General features: G+C 42.3%; 1 protein-coding gene across 3 annotated transcripts in view; it reads left to right on the top strand.

The window, feature by feature from the left end:
• ARHGAP33 (Rho GTPase activating protein 33) overlaps positions 1-18,656 on the top strand; it is a 1,138,731-nt gene that overhangs the window by 760,642 nt on the left and 359,433 nt on the right. For all 3 annotated transcript variants that reach the window (XM_069604876.1, XM_069604877.1, XM_069604878.1), the window contains 2 exons: positions 15,969-16,037; positions 17,528-17,677. In XM_069604876.1, coding sequence (XP_069460977.1) covers positions 15,969-16,037; positions 17,528-17,677 — 219 coding nt within the window. The remainder of the gene's footprint in view (positions 1-15,968; positions 16,038-17,527; positions 17,678-18,656) is intronic.

Here is an 18,656-nt window from a genome sequence, read left to right as displayed (position 1 = left end):
GGGTTATTATTTGGATCCACCAGTCCTATTTGGTAGGACATTCACTCATCACATGGTACCGTCTCAGTGGCCAAAAATGGGCACAAATGGATACATTGACACATAAACCCGTATTGCAGCAATTTTAACAAACAGTATGTTATGTACATCACAGGAACACAGTGGCAAACTCAGGGGATCAATTGCTATCATTAGGGGTGCCTATCTTCTAGGAACTGTGGCAACTGCTATACCGGGGGGTCAAAGACATAAGTGTGTCCTCAGGAAATTATAATGACATTACCAATGAATCCGCGTGGGAGAACTGCCAACTCATTCCATTGGATTTGTTCATTCAGACCGCTCTTATGCGTTTTAAGTCTAAAAATCCAATTGTGTTCCCTCCTCAAGAGGATGTTATGTTAATTCCCACCTCGTTTAGGAAATTGTATTTTTTCAATGACTGTCCATTTAAAGTCTTCAGGACCATGTTCTTTTGTTATAAAATGGTTGACCATTGGAGCTGTGAGTTTTTTGGTTCTGAGGCACGACCGATTGTTCTATCATCCGTTTTTTAATCGGTCTCATTGTCATGCCCACATACTTCAAATTACATGGACAAACTATCAAATACATCACTCCTGATGTATTATAATTGGTGAGATGTCGTTGTACCCAGGGAGTACATAATCCCAGGTCTATTTCTTTTGTGCGTGCCGTTTGTTGGCACATGGAACATGACCCACATGGGGAGTGTCCTGTTGGATAGCTACTTTGCCAAATAGTTGCAGTCTGTTTTCCTTTATCTTCACGTAGTGTGGTTACTAGTTTGTCTCTAATATTACTTCTTCTTTTTAAGGCAAATTTTGGGTTTTCCAAGTTGTGTTGTCCAGTATTCAGAATTGGCCACAGATTCTTAATTTCCTTTTTAAGTTTATTCACCATAGGTGAATAACTAAGAACAGCCATTATATTATCCTGTTGTGATGGTTTAGGATGTTGCTGAAGAGTAGTGCTCCTAGGAATATTACGGGCTCTCCTATAGGTAGAGTCAATGATCCTCCTTGGGTAACCTCTATTGGCAAGTTGTTTTTTAAGGTTTTTGCCTTGCTCTTCAAAATCAGTAACTTGAGTGCATGTTCTTCTGTAACGAAGAAATTGGCCAAAGGGCAAATTGTCTTTAAGTGCCTGAGGATGGTAACTTGAGTATGTCAAAAGTGAATTTCTGTCTGTTGATTTTCTATAGACTTTGGAACATAACTTGTCTTCTATTACCATAATGTCAAGATCTAGAAAATGTATTGTTTTCTTGTTAAATTCCAACGTGAATTTTAAGTATGGATTCTGTACATTAAGCCAGGTATGGAACTCATGGAGATCTGTCTCTGAGCCTGTGAATATCATGAAAATGGCATCTATATATCTTTTCCAGAGTTTGATCTTTTGTAGAAAAGGATTGGAGACTGGATAGATGGCATCACATTCAAATGAGTTAACATATAGGTTTGCTAGGCTAGGCGCAAAAGTCGCTCCCATTGCGGTACCAGATATCTGCTGGTAAAAGATGTCGTCACATATGAAGAAATTCCTGGTCAGGGCTATTTCTGCCAGTTGGATTATCAGACCTGGTGGTGTATTGTGTAATGCAATACCTGATTCCAATAACTGTTGGACCATAGATAGAGTCGCCCGTTGTGGTATTTTGGTGTATAGTGACTCTATGTCCATCGTAACCAACCACTCCGTTTCCTGGTTGAATACAATGGTGTCAAGTAAATTTAGCATGGAAGTCGAGTCCTTAATGTATGCTTGCATTTTTGGAACTTCTTCTTTGATGAAATAATCCACAAACTGTGAAAGAGGTTCCAAAATGGATTGTATCCCAGACACAATAGGTCTTCCAGGTGGCGGATTAATACATTTATGTATTTTAGGGGTAGCATAAAATGCTGGTATCCGTGGGTGTGCTGGTGTTAAAAAAACAGCCTCTTTCGCACTCATTCACTCTAATTGCACCAAACAACAAATGGCAGCATTAAAAACCCTTGCAGACAATGAAGCCATTGTCATTAAACCAGCAGATAAGGGCGGAGCTACCTTTGTGATGAATAGAGTCGATTACAATAACATGGTGAATGAACTTTTACTAGACACGACGAGTTATCGTGTCCTGCCAGGAAATCCAACTAATCAATTGAAAAATCAAATTAACAGTATCATCGAGGAAGCGGAAGCAGAGGGATACATAAGTGCGAAAGAAGCTGCTTTTTTAACACCAGCACACCCACGGATACCAGCATTTTATGCTACCCCTAAAATACATAAGTGTATTAATCCGCCACCTGGAAGGCCTATTGTGTCTGGGATACAATCCATTTTGGAATCTCTTTCACAGTTTGTGGATTATTTCATCAAATAAGAAGTTCCAAAAATGCAAGCATACGTTAAGGACTCGACTTCCATGCTAAATTTACTTGACACCATTGTATTCAACCAGGGAACGGAGTGGTTGGTTACGATGGACATAGAGTCACTATACACCAAAATACCACAACGGGCGAGACTCTCTATGGTCCAACAGTTATTGGAATTAGGTATTGCATTACACAATACACCACCAGGTCTGATAATCCAACTGGCAGAAATAGCCCTGACCAGGAATTTCTTCATATGTGACGACATCTTTTACCAGCCGATATCTGGTACCGCAATGGGAGCGACTTTTGCGCCTAGCCTAGCAAACCTATACGTTAACTCATTTGAATGTGATGCCATCTATCCAGTCTCCAATCCTTTTCTACAAAAGATCAAACTCTGGAAAAGATATATAGATGCCATTTTCATGATATTCACAGGCTCAGAGACAGATCTCCATGAGTTCCATACCTGGCTTAATGTACAGAATCCATACTTAAAATTCACGTTGGAATTTAACAAGAAAACAATACATTTTCTAGATCTTGACATTATGGTAATAGAAGACAAGTTATGTTCCAAAGTCTATAAAAAATCAACAGACAGAAATTCACTTTTGACATACTCAAATTACCATCCTCAGGCACTTAAAGACAATTTGCCCTTTGGCCAATTTCTTCGTTACAGAAGAACATGCACTCAAGTTACTGATTTTGAAGAGCAAGGCAAAAACCTTAAAAAACAACTTGCCAATAGAGGTTACCCAAGGAGGGTCATTGACTCTACTTATAGGAGAGCCCGTAATATTCCTAGGAGCACTACTCTTCAGCAACATCCTAAACCATCACAACAGGATAATATAATGGCTGTTCTGAGTTATTCACCTATGGTGAATAAACTTAAAAAGGAAATTAAGAATCTGTGGCCAATTCTGAATACTGGACAACACAACTTGGAAGAACCAAAATTTGCCTTAAAAAGAAGAACTAATATTAGAGACAAACTAGTAACCACACTAGGTGAAGATAAAGGAAAACAGACTGCAACTATTTGGCAAAGTAGCTATCCAACAGGACACTCCCCATGTGGGTCATGTTCCATGTGCCCACAAACGGCACGCACAAAAGAAATAGACCTGGGATTACGTACTGCCTGGGTACAACGACATCTCACCAATTGTAATACATCAGGAGTGATTTATTTGATAGTTTGTCCATGTAATTTGAAGTATGTGGGCATGACAATGAGACCGATTAAAAAACGGATGATAGAACATCGGTCGTGCCTTAGAACCAAAAAACTCACAGCTCCAATGGTTAACCATTTTATAACAAAAGAACATGGTCCTGAAGACTTTAAATGGACAGTCATTGAAAAAATACAATTTCCTAAATGAGGTGGGAATTACCATAACATCCTCTTGAGGAGGGAACAAAATTGGATTTTTAGACTTAATACGCATAGGAGCGGTCTGAATGAACAAATCCAATGGAATGAGTTGGCAGTTCTCCCACGCTGATTCATTGGTAATGTCATTATAATTTCCTGCGGACACACTTATGTCTTTGACCCCCCGGTATAGCAGTTGCCACAGTTCCTAGAAGATAGGCACCCCTAATGATAGCAATTGAGCCCCTGAGTTTGCCACTGTGTTGCTGTGATGTACATAACATACTGTTTGTTAAAATAGCTGCAATACGGGTTTATGTGTCAATGTATCCATTTGTGCCCATTTTTGGCCACTGAGACTGTACCATGTGATGAGTGAATGTCCTACCAAATAGGACTGGTGGATCCAAATAATAACCCCCCACCTGCCCTCCCCCTTTTCCCTTTCAAATTTGTTTAACTCTTTGTGGAACCTGGATGTGTTTGTCCGTTATGCATCACTTACAACTTTTTGTTAATCTAAACACTATTGAATACGTAATGTATATTATTGCCTTTAAAGATGTTGTCAAAATTGTCCGATGACGAGGGTCTGTCTATTTCAACAGAACTAGCCATTACTGCATCTCTTGTTGTACAGATAATTTTTTAACACTGGGATATGGGCCAGACAGGGTCGCCAGTAGACGTCCACAAGCCATTTGTGTGCAAGCACTATCTGCTCAAAAAGAAAATAGAGTAGAAAAGACAGGAAGTTCTCATAAAAATGCTTCTGCATTTTATTGTGTAAAATAAGCGTACAAGGTTTCAATTAGTTTTTCAAACGTACTGGTTTCTTTTGAGCTGCCTGACTAAAGATGGCGACTGAGTCCACCTTGTCCAACAAGGCGTTGCAACCATAGAGAGGCTATGGACGCGAGTAATTAAAATAGGAGATCGCTCCTGGGCAGCCCGTTACTAACAGCAGCTTCAGAGCGACCAGAGCAGCGGACCCGACAGTGTTCACACACGCTAGGATCTAAGGTATGAATTAGCAGCCTTTGCACCTTTTCCTTCCCTTTGTTGCTGCCCTATTGAGACAGCACAATGGCATGAATACAGAACCACTTTCCTGTAACAGAGAGCTACATATAACGCTGGCCTATCCGCGGCTTTCTTCCTTTTAGGAAAGCAGCAATACAGCCGCTACCCGAGCCAATCCCACAGCGCCTTCAGCCCTTCCATTTTGCACATGATGAGTAACGCGTATTAGAAGCACAAAAAACAAAAAAAGAACTGGTAAGCACCCCTAACATATCCTTTAAATGTATTTGTGCTAACAATAAGTACACAATTTATGATACAGTTAAAGTGCTGTATGGAAGTTTATTTATTTATTTATTTATATTTATATAGCGCGCAAGTAACCCACGGGCATTGAGGCGCTGTTACTTGCAAAAATCTTAGTTACAGGCATATAGTCATTCATAGGTACATTATGAGTTCGACAAAGTATAGAGCTGACATTTTGGTTGGTACAGTATGTCATTACAGTATAGTTTATGCATTAGGAATATATGAGATGTATTCGACTAGTGCAACGCATCTTATGTGAATAAGATTGTTTTCAAGGTTTTGCGGAAGGTGCTGAGGGAGGACTCGCCTCTGATTGTGGGAGGTAGGGCGTTCCAGTGCGTGGAAGTTGATTCTTCCATTGTTTTCCCTTGTTGGCTGCAGGGAACAAGACAAATCGCGCAACGCGCATATGGACAGGCAATATAAGTAAGCGCCATAAGTTTGCACATGGCGGTAAGACAAAAATATCTTTTAGCTACTTTTCCATACACTCGCTGCACAATAGGGCTATAAGGTGTACCAACAAGAGCCCATTATGCATGAATGAATCGGATCACAAGGAGCACCTCTGGGCACGCCCCTTCCCTATCCCTCCCCTTGTTAAGTGCCTTTTTAGGTGCCGTTTTGAATTCTAAACAGCAGCTTTAGTATATAAATTGATCTTTTAGCTAATATTCTGAGAAATACTTTTTTCAAGCACTGTATTGAGAAAAAAATAGCACATAAATGCAATTTAGGGACTAGAGGAGTGATATATCCCCTTTTTTTTCTCACTTCCTTGTAGGAGTAAGAACACACACCTGGAAAAAGTTTTTCCATCAGGGAGTTACCCCCTTTTGAAACATAAGTCCTGAGGAAGATGACCTAAACAAGTGTGGTTATGAAACCGGTCGACCTTATCATAGTATGAGCAGGTCTCATGCTTTTTTATGACCTATGTTATTAAGCAATTTGACATAGTCAATAAGAATTTAAAGTGACCTGAGGTGTAGGTCTGTTTTATCGTGTTTACATGTATGTAAGGACCTTATTGGTAAGGATCCTTAAGTGTGTTATATCAGTAATAGGTGTAAGATTTTTATATGCGCTAGCATCACGCTGTCTAATTAAATAAAACAATACACAACGTTATGCATAGAAAGCCATAAAAAAATCTAGAACCGGGCATTATCTAATGTAAAATGCCCCATTTTTTCTAAATTGCTCTCATTAATTGTTGTTATTAAAACACTAAGTCTGATTTTTAACAAATGAGTTTTGTCTTTGTAGGAAGTGGAATTAGTCACCGTTATTCTTTCCTCTACACTAGGGGTCCCATATCCCTCCTTTGAGTGACGGCCCCCTAGTAAGTGTTGTTAAAAGTATATGGTATACTGAGTATACATATGTAATAGGTACAACAGAATTACTTCTCCATAGACCGTGACTGAGTGCTAATATGTATTTTGAATAGACGGTAGGAATGCAAGCTTGACCTTCTAGAGGTCAAAAAAGAGAAAATACCCTTTGTGTTACCCTTATATCCTGGAACCCATCCATTCACTGCCCTAGATCTGTCACTCACCTGGGGGGGTAGGCTGTCCTTCAGGACAGCCAGCTGCCCAGTTAGAACTGATTTCAGTCAGGCACACCTACCGACAAAGGACAGTGAAGTTTCAGGCTCCTCCGTCACTGCCTGCCTTCCTAGACGTACTGGAGCCTGGGCGGGCTTCAGGGCTGAAGCCGGCCAAAGGCAAAACTCATAAAGGACTCAAATCTATTCTGAAGGATGGGAGAAAAGGCCAGAAGGAACTGGCAAATGTAAAATTGTATTTTAAAAAATGGGCCTTTTTGAGAGAATGGTCACCCATGGGTGCTGTACTGCAGCTGAGAAATCAGCCTGCCGGTAACCTGCTCAAAAGGTAGTAAAAGGAAACCAATGCCACCAGCCATTTAAGTTAGTAAGTTCTAACAAAAAGTTACATGAGTGGGAGAAGGAGGTACAATGTAACCCCCCAGCACCCCACATAGGGTGGTTTGTGCCGGACCCACAAAAAGAAAAGGTATATAAGATAACTTTCATCGTATTATTCCTGGGAACTGTAGTTCTCACAAGAAAATGTATTTGAACATAGAGAAGTCGAAGTGACTCCTCAGTGACACTTACCCAGAGGGTGCTTGGTGTCACCAAGCAAAAAGCAGTTACCTGTATTTTCATATGGAGGTTACCATATGCGATAAAACAGTAGAGAATAAAAATCCCAGTCTGAGAAAAAGGATGACTGATTGGTAAAATGTTCCACTCACTCAGGAGGAGATTAAAATAAAAAAAGTCCAGAGTCCAGCAAAAGTGTTGGGGGGGTCTCTCAGCTTAAAGGGAATTGGCACAGACCCTAAGCATTCTCCCTAACACTCCCTCTTTAATAGGGTGTTGGCACACTTGATTTTCACAGGTTCTAATAACCTGGATGTGTTCCCCAGATATTAGATGCAATGTTCGTACCTTGGAGCATGTGTCTTACATCCAGGTTTCTCAGGCTTCGCTTTCTGGGCTTCTTGGTCAGATGGAACGCCAAACCGCAGGCATTCGGTTAGCGTTTGGCTCACCCTTCTTGCTTGCGCTTACTCCATTGCCCAGTGTGATTCTGCCTCTCCGGGACTTGAATACTTCAGAGCATCACCTCTGCGTAGCAGCTCCACTGCCTCCGTCGGAGTCTCCTTTTGCTTAACAATCCGTCCTCTTTTTATACGCTGCACAGAAACAATTTGAACAGTGTCCTTCTTTGTTGACCGGAACATTTAGGTTGTGCTCAGCATTACCTGCAGCCAAGATGTAAAGAACCACCTTTGTAAAATACTGTGGTTGCAGGAGATATACAAGTCTGTTCCATATTCGCCGCAGATAACATTGTTTTTTTGAACACATCCAGCATGCTATAGTATTATTTTCATGTAACATTCAATTTCCTTTTCATCTGTGTAGGACTCATGACCACTTTGTATTTGCAAAGGATAATGAGGGTTTGCTTAATTTTATTGAGCATTTAAAGCACTCGGGGAGGATAGGCAGCTTTTTGGAACACCAAGGTAGGCTTTCTGGGTGTAGCTTTAAACTGAGAAAAAAGTCAAATCCACTGAGATCAAATGCTTGCTTTCCAGTGGAAATCTGAAAACACAATTTCTCTCCCTTCTGGCTGTATTTTCCATGTGCTTTGCTTTTGCTGCAATTGTTACTGAGAGCCTGTGAGCAGCTGTGGTGATGATTGAGCTTGCAGGGAGTATGCCCGGATTGATTTTTGATAGATTTGTTTTTTGAAGATTGATTTATTTATTTGTGCTCAACAAGTGGCTTTTTTAACAATAGCCATACCAATACGTCAGTTGTCACAAAGGTGACAGATTTATGATAAAGAAACATGTACAGTACAGTATAGTCCCAACAACAGATTTCTGTCCTTTGAAGACTATGCTTTGGAACATTAAGTACATACAGAGATTTTCTATACATTTGTAAACAGTATTTATAATGTTTATTTGTAGTGTAGTTTTTAATGAGGGTCGCAATATCTTCATGGCCAAGTTTGTGTGCCATTTGTGCAGGTGTGGCCCCTTCCACCATAACTTTAGCATCAGCTCCTGGTTCTGCTAGTAAGACACAAATTTCCACGTGTCCATATGGAACTGCAAGATGCAATGCGGTGGCTCTTCCACACTCATGATTCAGAGCATTGACATTAATTCCAGGAAAGCATAACAGCATAGACACAAGGTGTGTTTCCCACCGTCACTGCAGCATGAAGTGACGTGTTTCCATTTTCTGCTGCTTGATTTATGTTAGGCAAAGTTTGTATGCCGTACCCTTTGGGAACACTACAAACCATTCTGACTACAGGTATAGGAAACCCAACCTTTGGTATAAGCTTGTACTACACAGTTTTGGTAGTGTGTTGAGCAGCCAGGCTTCTCTTAAGAGGGGGTCAGTGTGAGCTGTAGTGGAGTTATACAGGGATTTTCAGTTACAATTATTCAAACTCTTACACTCAAGGTTTCTTGAATAAACATTTATTAATTTTATCGTCAGTCAGTTAGAATAAGCCTTCAGAAGGGAGCAATATAACAGTAACACTGAAATACACTTTATGAAATACACACTCTTAATATCTCTAAATCGGTAGATACCCTTTTGAGATGGCCCACAGACACTACCTACACCCTTAGGTGACTTCAATTGCTAGGCTGCTGGGGACATTAATATAACACTGTTGCATTTGGAATCATATGGTAATAAGTCAAAGGAAAATATTATTTAGAACAAACAAGAGACCACAAATATTCTTAAGCATGCAAATACTTTTACATCCCCCAATAAGAGTCATTCAGTGGAAGAGGCTAAGCCAAAGTCAATAGGCAAAAGTCTATGTGAGCTGAAGCACTTCCTTGTAGGTAAGTAGAAAGTCTTTGCACAATGTTTTAGAAGTTTTGAAGAAAAGAAGAATCAAATGTAGGGCCACAAGCTGATTAGACTTGGGAGTAGTAGAAGGTGCAAACAACTCTATAGTAGGGGGTTCTCTTAGACTTCACACAGTACCTTTAAAATGAAGAAAAAATGCAGTGGATGACTTCTGTTCCTGTGCAGCTCTGCAGATTTCACTGTTCCTGGGCCTCAGTTGTAGGGACAAGAGGGAGGACGTCGGGGGACTCCTGCACTGTACTGGAACGGTCAAAACCTGCAAGCGGCAAACTTCACTTTCCGTGGCTTTTCAGCTCCTCGTGTCTACCGCAAATAGAAACTCTGCGGTTGCTGGCTGTTGAGATGGACTTTCTTTGCTTCTGGGGTCCCTCACTCTCACTCAGGCTCGGTCTGTCCTGCTTCCTGGGATCCCAGAGGATCTTCCTGGAGCTCTAGGCCAACTTAAAAGCAACACACACAATCTGGTGTTTCTCTCCCTGGCTACACGGTTTCCAGCAGAAACTCTATGGTAATTCAACCAGCTCCGAGATGGATGTCCAGGTGGCTTACTTTGGAGTTGATTGGTCCCACCAACTCAAAGGTGAAGTTGTCCTTGCCGGGGCTTCTCTGTCGATACGAATTTGGAGTTTCAGCACAGCAGCAGGGCTTCACCGGGCAAACCAACGGTCCAGGAGTTGCAGCAGGCGCCCTCTTCAGGTTCTTCTTCGCTTCCTTCGTCCAGTTCCGTCGACTCTACCTTCCAAACCTAAAGTTTCACCATCTATTCAGTTCTCTCCCATTTATTAATTCCAGCCTAGCTGTCAATCTCCCAGCAGGTTGGCTGTCCTTGCCGGACAGTCAGCCGGCCAATCACCACAGAGTGTATTTGGTTCTCCTAGGAGACTAAGCAAAAGGGAGTTTTCGGGCATATCCCTCACTTCCTGCCAGAGGCGGGCTTCACTCGTGAATCCCGCCAAAGGCAAAGCGAGCAATGGGATCAAACCTGGTTTGGCGCGCAGAGTACATCTCAAGAAGGACCTTTCCACAAAGAAATGGGGGAAAAAAAGAAGACCAGGGACATTTTGACAAAAATGGCATCCTTGGGTGCTTTACTGCAGCTGCGAACGCAGCTCGCGGTTAATGCACACCATGGTAGTTAAAAGTAAACCACTGCCACCATCCATTCAGTGAGAAAAGGGTAACATAAAAAATGTTACATGAGAAGCTAGACAAAGGGGGGATACTAGGTAACCCCTCCAGGACCCTATTGTAAGATAGGGTGTGCTGGGTCTATAAAGTTACAAATGTAAGTAAAATCTATTTCACTTTACTGCTCTGGGAAACAGTACTTTATCCCAAAGTAGGTATTTAATCCTTTGGGAAATCTGAAAGACTTCCCTGTGACACTCACAATGTAAAATATGATGCCTATGGAGTCTTTCAGACTCCACAACCATAAGAAATAGTGTACAAAATCACATTAAAATACATGAAACAGTGTGGAAAAAGGGTCTCACTCTCTCCAGAATCCAGCAAAGTTACTGGGGGTCTCTAAGGTGGAGGGAATTGGCACATTTCTGAGAATTCTCCGTAACAGTTTACATCAAGCTTTGTGAATACCTTTTCATATAATCCAAAGTCTTCGGCTGACTATATATTACTGCTAAAAATTTGATTCTTCTTTCTTTAATCCAGTATGTAAGGGTCAAGAAGCTGTTTTTTGATCAGATAATTCAAAACATCAACATACCCCAGTTGGACACTCTGTAGTGCGCTTTCCTGAATGTCCTCTGCTTTTTGTCTTTGGATCGTGGAAGTAACGCTCCTGATTGGTAGTCATTGAGGAACCTCGCCATGGACGAATGTCTCCTAAAACGGAACTATGACATGCCAAACACCTGATAAAGCAAAAGCGCTCATTGCTAACAACACTTGTGTTATCTGAGGATTATTGGTTGTCCTTTTCACACTAGAAATCATGGTCTTCTATCCCTTGCTGTGCTCTGACGAGATCAGGATTAGATAGTCAAGGAAAAGAAACTGCCCCTTCTGCGTGTGAGCATAGTGGATTATTCACTCGGTGTTGTTAAATGGAGGCACTATAAATCAGAGAGCTGCAATATACCAGAATGTAAAGCTTTATGAAATACAAAATGCAGTTCATCCTCAATCCCAACTTCTAAATCGAACAGTTGCAACATTTGCTGCTATCATATGTCGGCCAACTGGAAATGTGCAAATCGTACAAAGTTATCTTCCTTATGACATAATTGCCTAAAAAAGGCCTTCGAAATGTAAGCCCTCGTAAGCCACTCTTTCAGGGAAGCACTGTCAACATGGTAAACAATCCTACAGAAGTGTTTTTTTGTAGGTGAAACACTAAGAGCTATGGAATCCTCCAAACCAGTTATTTTAGAATTTTTGGTTAGAACAGCTTCAAATAAATTAAGACAGTTGCTTGAAAATGTGAGGCAGTGGTTTCTCATTTTCCAAGTCCAACATTTCTGAACAGTGGAGAATGTTCTTTATGTAAACTGTAACTGCCTACAACTTCTGATTTCAATCACTGGTTTCATACATTTTTTAGTTTTACTATTCTTCTTTATTTTCCTCTATTTGTATGAGTGATCCATGAGTCGAAGGAATCCCATCCATTCTACTTTATTTTCAAAAGTTGGAAACAAAACTGATTGTAGATTTTTCTATTTATGAAATCCAGTAAACAGCTAATCAATGACGTCTGTGAATTTGAATATGTACTTGCAGCCTGACATTCAACATCATGGACTCAATGCCATAGAGCTAGCAGAAGTTGATGCATAGCTTCCAGACCAAGTTAAAGAATCATTCTCGAAAGCCCTTTCGAGTAGACCCCATATGAACGAACTGCGGTAGATCGACGGCTAGCTCCAACAGGGCCGCCATACACAGTCACACTGCCCCTGGCAGCAGCAGTGGGTTTGGTCGTCCCTGGCTCCAAGGTACACCCTGACATGGTTTTACAGTTACTGCGACGGGCACAGAACAGGTGCCTCCCCTCCTTCCATGCCTCCAGTGATACAGCTCAACACCTGATCATTCTCTCCCTCCCTGAAAATGTTTCCGCCACCTCGTCCTGCTGAAGGATGTGCACAGCCCCTTTAGTCAGTCGTGGAGTAGGGGGAGGGCTATGGTTGGAAGTGACAAGTGGGTGCTAGGTTGGTAAGATTGCTGCACCACTGGGAGCCGGAGAGGTACGGCACAAATCCCTGATTTGATTTTGTGTCAAATGCAGCCCTGTTATGTTTGATGACCCATGGATCAGCTCATCTGTATGAAATGTTGCCTCTGATATATATTTTTTTTGCCTTTCATTGCTTCATGCCCCATACCTTTACTGTATCAAAATGTCACGTGTGCCTTTTCCAGCCAACACCCCTAAGGGTTGCACCTACCCTACCATACCCTAGCCTCTCATTCCTCTGCAAATCTCGTGCTTTGCGCTTTATTTTGACTCTGCATAGCCCATGGATAGCTGTACCATAAGGAAAGGCAGACTTTTAATAGGATTCTTGCTTTTTTCTAAAATAGAAGTGTAGCCAATTTGTGAGAGCCAATAAGGAAATTAAAAGTTCTTAAAAAAACAATGTTTTTCTTGTGCAGAAAATATTTGTTTCAAATGGCTTTATATAACCTGCGACTATGCTGCATCAACATGTCATGCAGCAGCAACTTTCCCTCCATAGTTTCCTATGGAACCCCATCCTTTTTGCTCAGTTTTTGATCCTGCCCTGACTTTCTGAAGGGAAGTAAAGCTCTCTGCTTCACTTCCCTTGTCTTTTGCTCACATATTATGGGGGAACTGATCAGTGCTTCAGATTATCGGTACTGGGAAATTTTGTTTCCCTTTTGCATTCTTGTATTTTTAACATTGCACACAGCATCTTACAATGCAGTGCATTGGGGGTTCTTTTGTATCACTCTAACTTTCTGCACAGAACACTTTTGGTTACTATAGTTGCCTAAAGACAAACTGGTGGCAGCAATTACATTTTTACCATAACGTGGCTAGTGCCCTGAAATGGCTGTGCACAATATTTTGCTTGGTTTTTGGCTATATTGTAGTTTGGCCTTCTTCCTGCCCTCTCGGGTCAGGAAAGTGCCTATAAGCTCATGCACTTGCCCAGGAAAGCTGCGGCTTTCGCAGGCCTAGTGAGCCTTTGTGTGCGGCCCAGTAAGGCATTGGGACTGTCTAGTCCCACTCCACATCCTTGGTGCCAGAAAGTCTGCTGCTGGCACAGATATAAAACAGGTTGTTGTCTGATTGGACAACTTCTGGCAGTTTGAATGATGCAGATCCTTTCCGATGAGCTTGGACTTGCTTCCAGCTTGAATCTTGGATAAAAAGGAGAACCTCTGTAGCTATTCTTCAGATCTCCGTTGGAGCTAAGGATCCCTTGAAGAGCAGCCCGCTCAAGTTCTGAATATGACTCCTGAAGTGCGAGAGCGTTCCTGAAGGCCTGCTCCTCTGCCTCGGCTCAGAAGACCCTGAGTGGTGCTTCAGCCCTTCTACTAGTGGGACCAACTAGTCTCAATGCCTTCTCGGGATCCAGCCCTGGACTTCCCTGTAGACAGAGCGGCTCTCTCGTAGGCTACCTCACCAGTACCGTTGCTGTTCCGAGTTGAAATCCAGAACTTTGGTAGTCACCATCTTGTGCCTAATTCCAGCTTCCCACATACAAGGGAACCTGTCCTGGAGCAGCTGCTGTAAAATGCAACTGGAAGGACACCAGTCGTCGCCTGCAAACGGTGATTGTCACTGCAACACGCCTTCCTCCCTCCCTCCAGTGAAATCTCCTAAGGTGTCCTGCATCTTGGAATTCTACATTTCTTCATCGACAGGGGTTGCAATTAGCATTTCCATTCAACTGGAATAATCCGCCAACCCACAACTCCTGGGCACCTCACTGGAATAAACGGCCGATGATCAAGCCCCCAGACAATCCTTAAACACATTTCTGCTCAAATCAGTCATGGGGGTAAGTAAACATCAGTGTGCCTCCCCCCCTACCCCCCACACCCCATGTCCTCAATAGTATAACATTATTAACAAGTCCCTTTATATCCTGCCTCCCTTCTTTCACTCACCTTCGCTTGTCAAACCTCGGTTGGGATCCTGCCCGTGGGTTAGCCTTGGGCTGGGAAGAGAGGAGAACACTTACATGTTCTTTGGTAAATTGTTATATAACTTAGAAATTGTTTGAAACTAACCACCACCACAAGCCCATTGCATCCTTCCTAAACAGAACTCATACTGGTGAAAAACATTGTGTTGGACTATGACCTTTGGGCACAAGGCGCCATTCATCTTCGGGCTTGGACTTCTCAAGTTAGGATATTGATCTTGTGATTGGCTCTCAACATTTACTGCATCTAAATTGCCTGCTGGGCTTGATTAAGTTATCTGATATTATGTATGTGAACCTAATGGTGATTGTATATATTTGAATCATAGAGTTTTGTGTGATAGTACTACCTGCTAGATTCATTTTCATGTGTTCATAAGGCATAAAATAAATAACAGTATTTTGATAGCTGATTGTCTTAATTGAATTATTGTGTGCTCTTCTGTGTGGACTCGTTGAGGGCCCCTGACCCAACACACACTCTCCTGAGACTAAGCCTGGACTGCTCATCCACATAAATTGATTGGGTTTTGGCTAACCTCTCGGAGCTCCCTGTTAATCATACCTAGGGTGGCCTTCTTAAATCTGTCCACCAGGCCAGATTCTAGAATCCGTCTTAACAAGCACCACACACATTAAATTAAAACAAACCCACTGAAAATAGGGAACCCTACATTTAGGTTAAGCTAGTCCAAAGTTTAAAGAATCTTTATGTGGATACATCTTTACTCATCTGTTACTAAATGTTTACCTAATCTCTGGTCAGCTGTTTTTGGAATCATTTTACAGATTCAGATGAAAGACTGCTACAGTAACACTCTTAGCAAGTGTCCTCCTTGCTGAAATCTGCAAATAACCTTCTTGCAATTGGCTCTACCTTTTATATAAACATTTCTAGGATGTCCACTTGGATCAGGTAGTTGAATGGGACAATCTCACTACAGAATCCTGTCAAGGCAAAGGAGTGTTCCCCCAGGCCTTCATTCTCATACATATGCAACTGCCTGGTATTCTAATCTAAGCATCTAACTCAAAAAGATCCCATGCTTCAGAAGAAAAGCCTACCTATCTGTAACATTAGTTTCCCATTATTGGTATTAATTTGCAGGTTCATATGTTAATCTCAGAACTTTCCCACAGGAAGAGATGAAATACGATCACATGCCAAAAGTGAACTGTAAAAGGCATAGGGGTCAATTGTAGTTTTGTCAACGACACCAGGGCTTGACTAATCTTACTTCACATTTTTTCCCCAGAGGTAGATGGTCAGAAGGTCAGTGCAGCAGCAGTGCCGGCACCTCAGGGTCTACCATCTCCTACTTCTGGTAAGAGCTATCTCTCTACTGTCCACCTTGATGTGTTTCAAATTTCCTATGCATTATTCAGACACTCTGCTTTCCCATCATGCCCTCTTTTTAACTCTTAATTGTCCTTCTTCCATGTAACTTCTCCACTTATTCTACCACACCCTAGATGCTCCTCTTTCCAACACTAGTACTTTGTTGCCACCACTCCCCTCCTGAACAAGGTTTGAATTGAAGGCGGGCAATTATCTTTGTGCAAGTTCAAAATCTTGTCAGTTTGAAAAAAGATGGGTTCCTTGTAGGTGCTAATTCTATTTCTAGCTTCCATAGGCTGCTGCGTCTGGAAAGCATGTTCAGTGCTGCTGCACAATTTAATTTTGTCATTGATGGGGACTGAAGAAGTCTCAGAGCTTGGATTAGGGAGACCATTCTTCTTTGCCAATCCTAGCGCCCCCAAACTAATACTGTTGTGCTGCCCCGTTGACTGTCCTCTGCACTGCCAAGAAGTCTAGTCCAGCACCTGTGAGAGGGCTGGATTTAGATGGGGAAAGCCTACACAGCTTTGCAGATCACTGATTCAAGTGCAGGGTGTCTGTGACCTAGAAGGAGGCAAGGGAAGACGGTGTACACTCTGAGGTGGTGGCCATAAGCTGTGTCTAGCTTGAGGTGAGCGGTCTACTTGGGGAGGAACGTGGGAATCGCACGTGTCCCCAGCCCAGATTCATGGATGCTAATGTTAGGGGAGGACGGTTGAGGTGGAGGCTTGTGCAGGAAGTGTTGGAGGAGGAGGGTGGACTTGGATCAACGATACTTCATTGACTTGTATAACTGACTTTGATAATTACTTATGCAAATAATGCTGGATTTGTTACACTAAATAGTAAATGAGTGTACTGTCAAGATGTGTAATATTTAGAGGAATCCCCACTCCGAATCTCTGAGCCATACCATACTTCAAAGAGTCACTGGAGGGTTCTGCCGGCCTGCTAATGGGATTGCTTGGCTTTATATGCAGAGGGAAGATTGCGTAGCAGTTTGGGGCTGGCCTGCTCCCTTTTAAGGATAAGGCCAGAAATCATTTTTATTTGGTTGGTTGTCTTCAGGAATGGAACAGGCAGGCCATTCTAGAACAGTATGAAAATCTGCCCAGATTAAGTCCCTGTCGTTACGTCAAACTTTTATTAAACATTTGTGTTACCTTTTTAATGCTGAGGAGTTCCTACCACCGTTTGCAATGCTTAATTAGCAGATGTTACAAGGACGCGACTATACATGTCCAGGGCAATCAATAGGGTTGTCATAGGACGTGGATGGCCACCTCTTTTGCCGTGAGGAGTATCCTTCTCTTCTCTTGAATTGTTCTCTTCTCTATTTTCTTACTCCTTCATCTAAACCCTTGCCTCCTTCCTTCATATCCACTTGATTCTCTTACTCCTCCTGCTTTTGTTCCCTTCTTATTGTCCTCTCCTTTTCTGCGTCCATAATATTCTTTTCCTATTTCTTGATGGCAGTGTCCCGAAAGCATGGCAAGTTGGTAGGCTTTCTGCGCACCTTCATGAAATCTCGTCCCAGCAAGCAGCGTCTGAAGCAGCGTGGGATCTTGAAGGAGCGTGTCTTCAGCTGTGACTTGGGCGAGCACCTTCTTAACTCTGGCTATGATGGTAGGTAGAAGAGGGAGGGGGAAGAAGGATGAGAATGACAAAAAAAGCTGTCTCTTCTGTATGTATTACCTGTGATGGTGTGTTCTTGTGTGACTACAGCAATGAGTGGGGATGCCCCTGTAGAGATTCTGTGTAATTGCTTGTTCTGCTCCAGCATCTTTTGACTCTTCAAAACCCAATAGTGAAGCTCTGCCTCTCCCCTGACCAGAAGGATCTACCTGGTGCTTTTTTCCCTAGTTCCAGCATGGTGAGTTGGATCCATTCTTTAGGTGGTGGTTTTGTGAGATTACAACTCTCAGGACGCCCCTGTGCTACTTGACCTTTGAAACGGAGTACTGGTGTGGCGGTTGCCCTGCTGGACCCTTTGTTCAATGGTGTTCTCCCGTTGTGGAGACTATCAGTGGTATGTCCTGCTGTATTTTCTTCATATTGCGACTTGCTAGAGTCATTATTGAAGAAACTGCAATCTCAAAATTCTGATCCTGCCATTTCTTAACCTGATCATCTTCAGGGGTTCCGTCTGACCTCAGCAGGGCTTGTTGGTCCAATCTGCTGGGGCCAGGATCTTAGTTTGCTGACACTATCCACACAGTTGATGACTGCAACATTCCCTCTAGGACTCAATGCTGTGAGTTGATCAGAGGCGACTATATCGAGATCTCCTGTTGGGGTCCCCTTACACACCTATCAAGGTTTTACATTCTTGCATGGCTGTAGGCTAGCGCTCCTTTGATGTGCTAACCTATCCAGAACTGAACTGCGGTCATCCCTGCTGGTGTTGACTTCATTACTCACCTCTTCAATCTTTACCCTGCGGAGTGATGAGTGAGACTTTGTATATTGATTTCTTAGAGAGACCTTCTTTGAGTTTCTCTTGTAGTCTCATCTGAATAATACTGTGCCACTAACTTTGATTGGGAGTCATAGGAGAAGAGTGTTTGGGGGTTTAAGTGCTTACTGAGGCCGGTATACCAGTCAG

Source organism: Ambystoma mexicanum, chromosome 1p (genome assembly GCF_040938575.1).
Source record: "Ambystoma mexicanum isolate Mex_15411 chromosome 1p, UKY_AmexF1_1, whole genome shotgun sequence".
In the NCBI taxonomy this organism is placed as follows: Eukaryota; Metazoa; Chordata; class Amphibia; order Caudata; family Ambystomatidae; genus Ambystoma; species Ambystoma mexicanum.
Note: the sequence above shows the minus strand (reverse complement) of the source record. Positions and strands in the feature narration are given on the sequence as shown.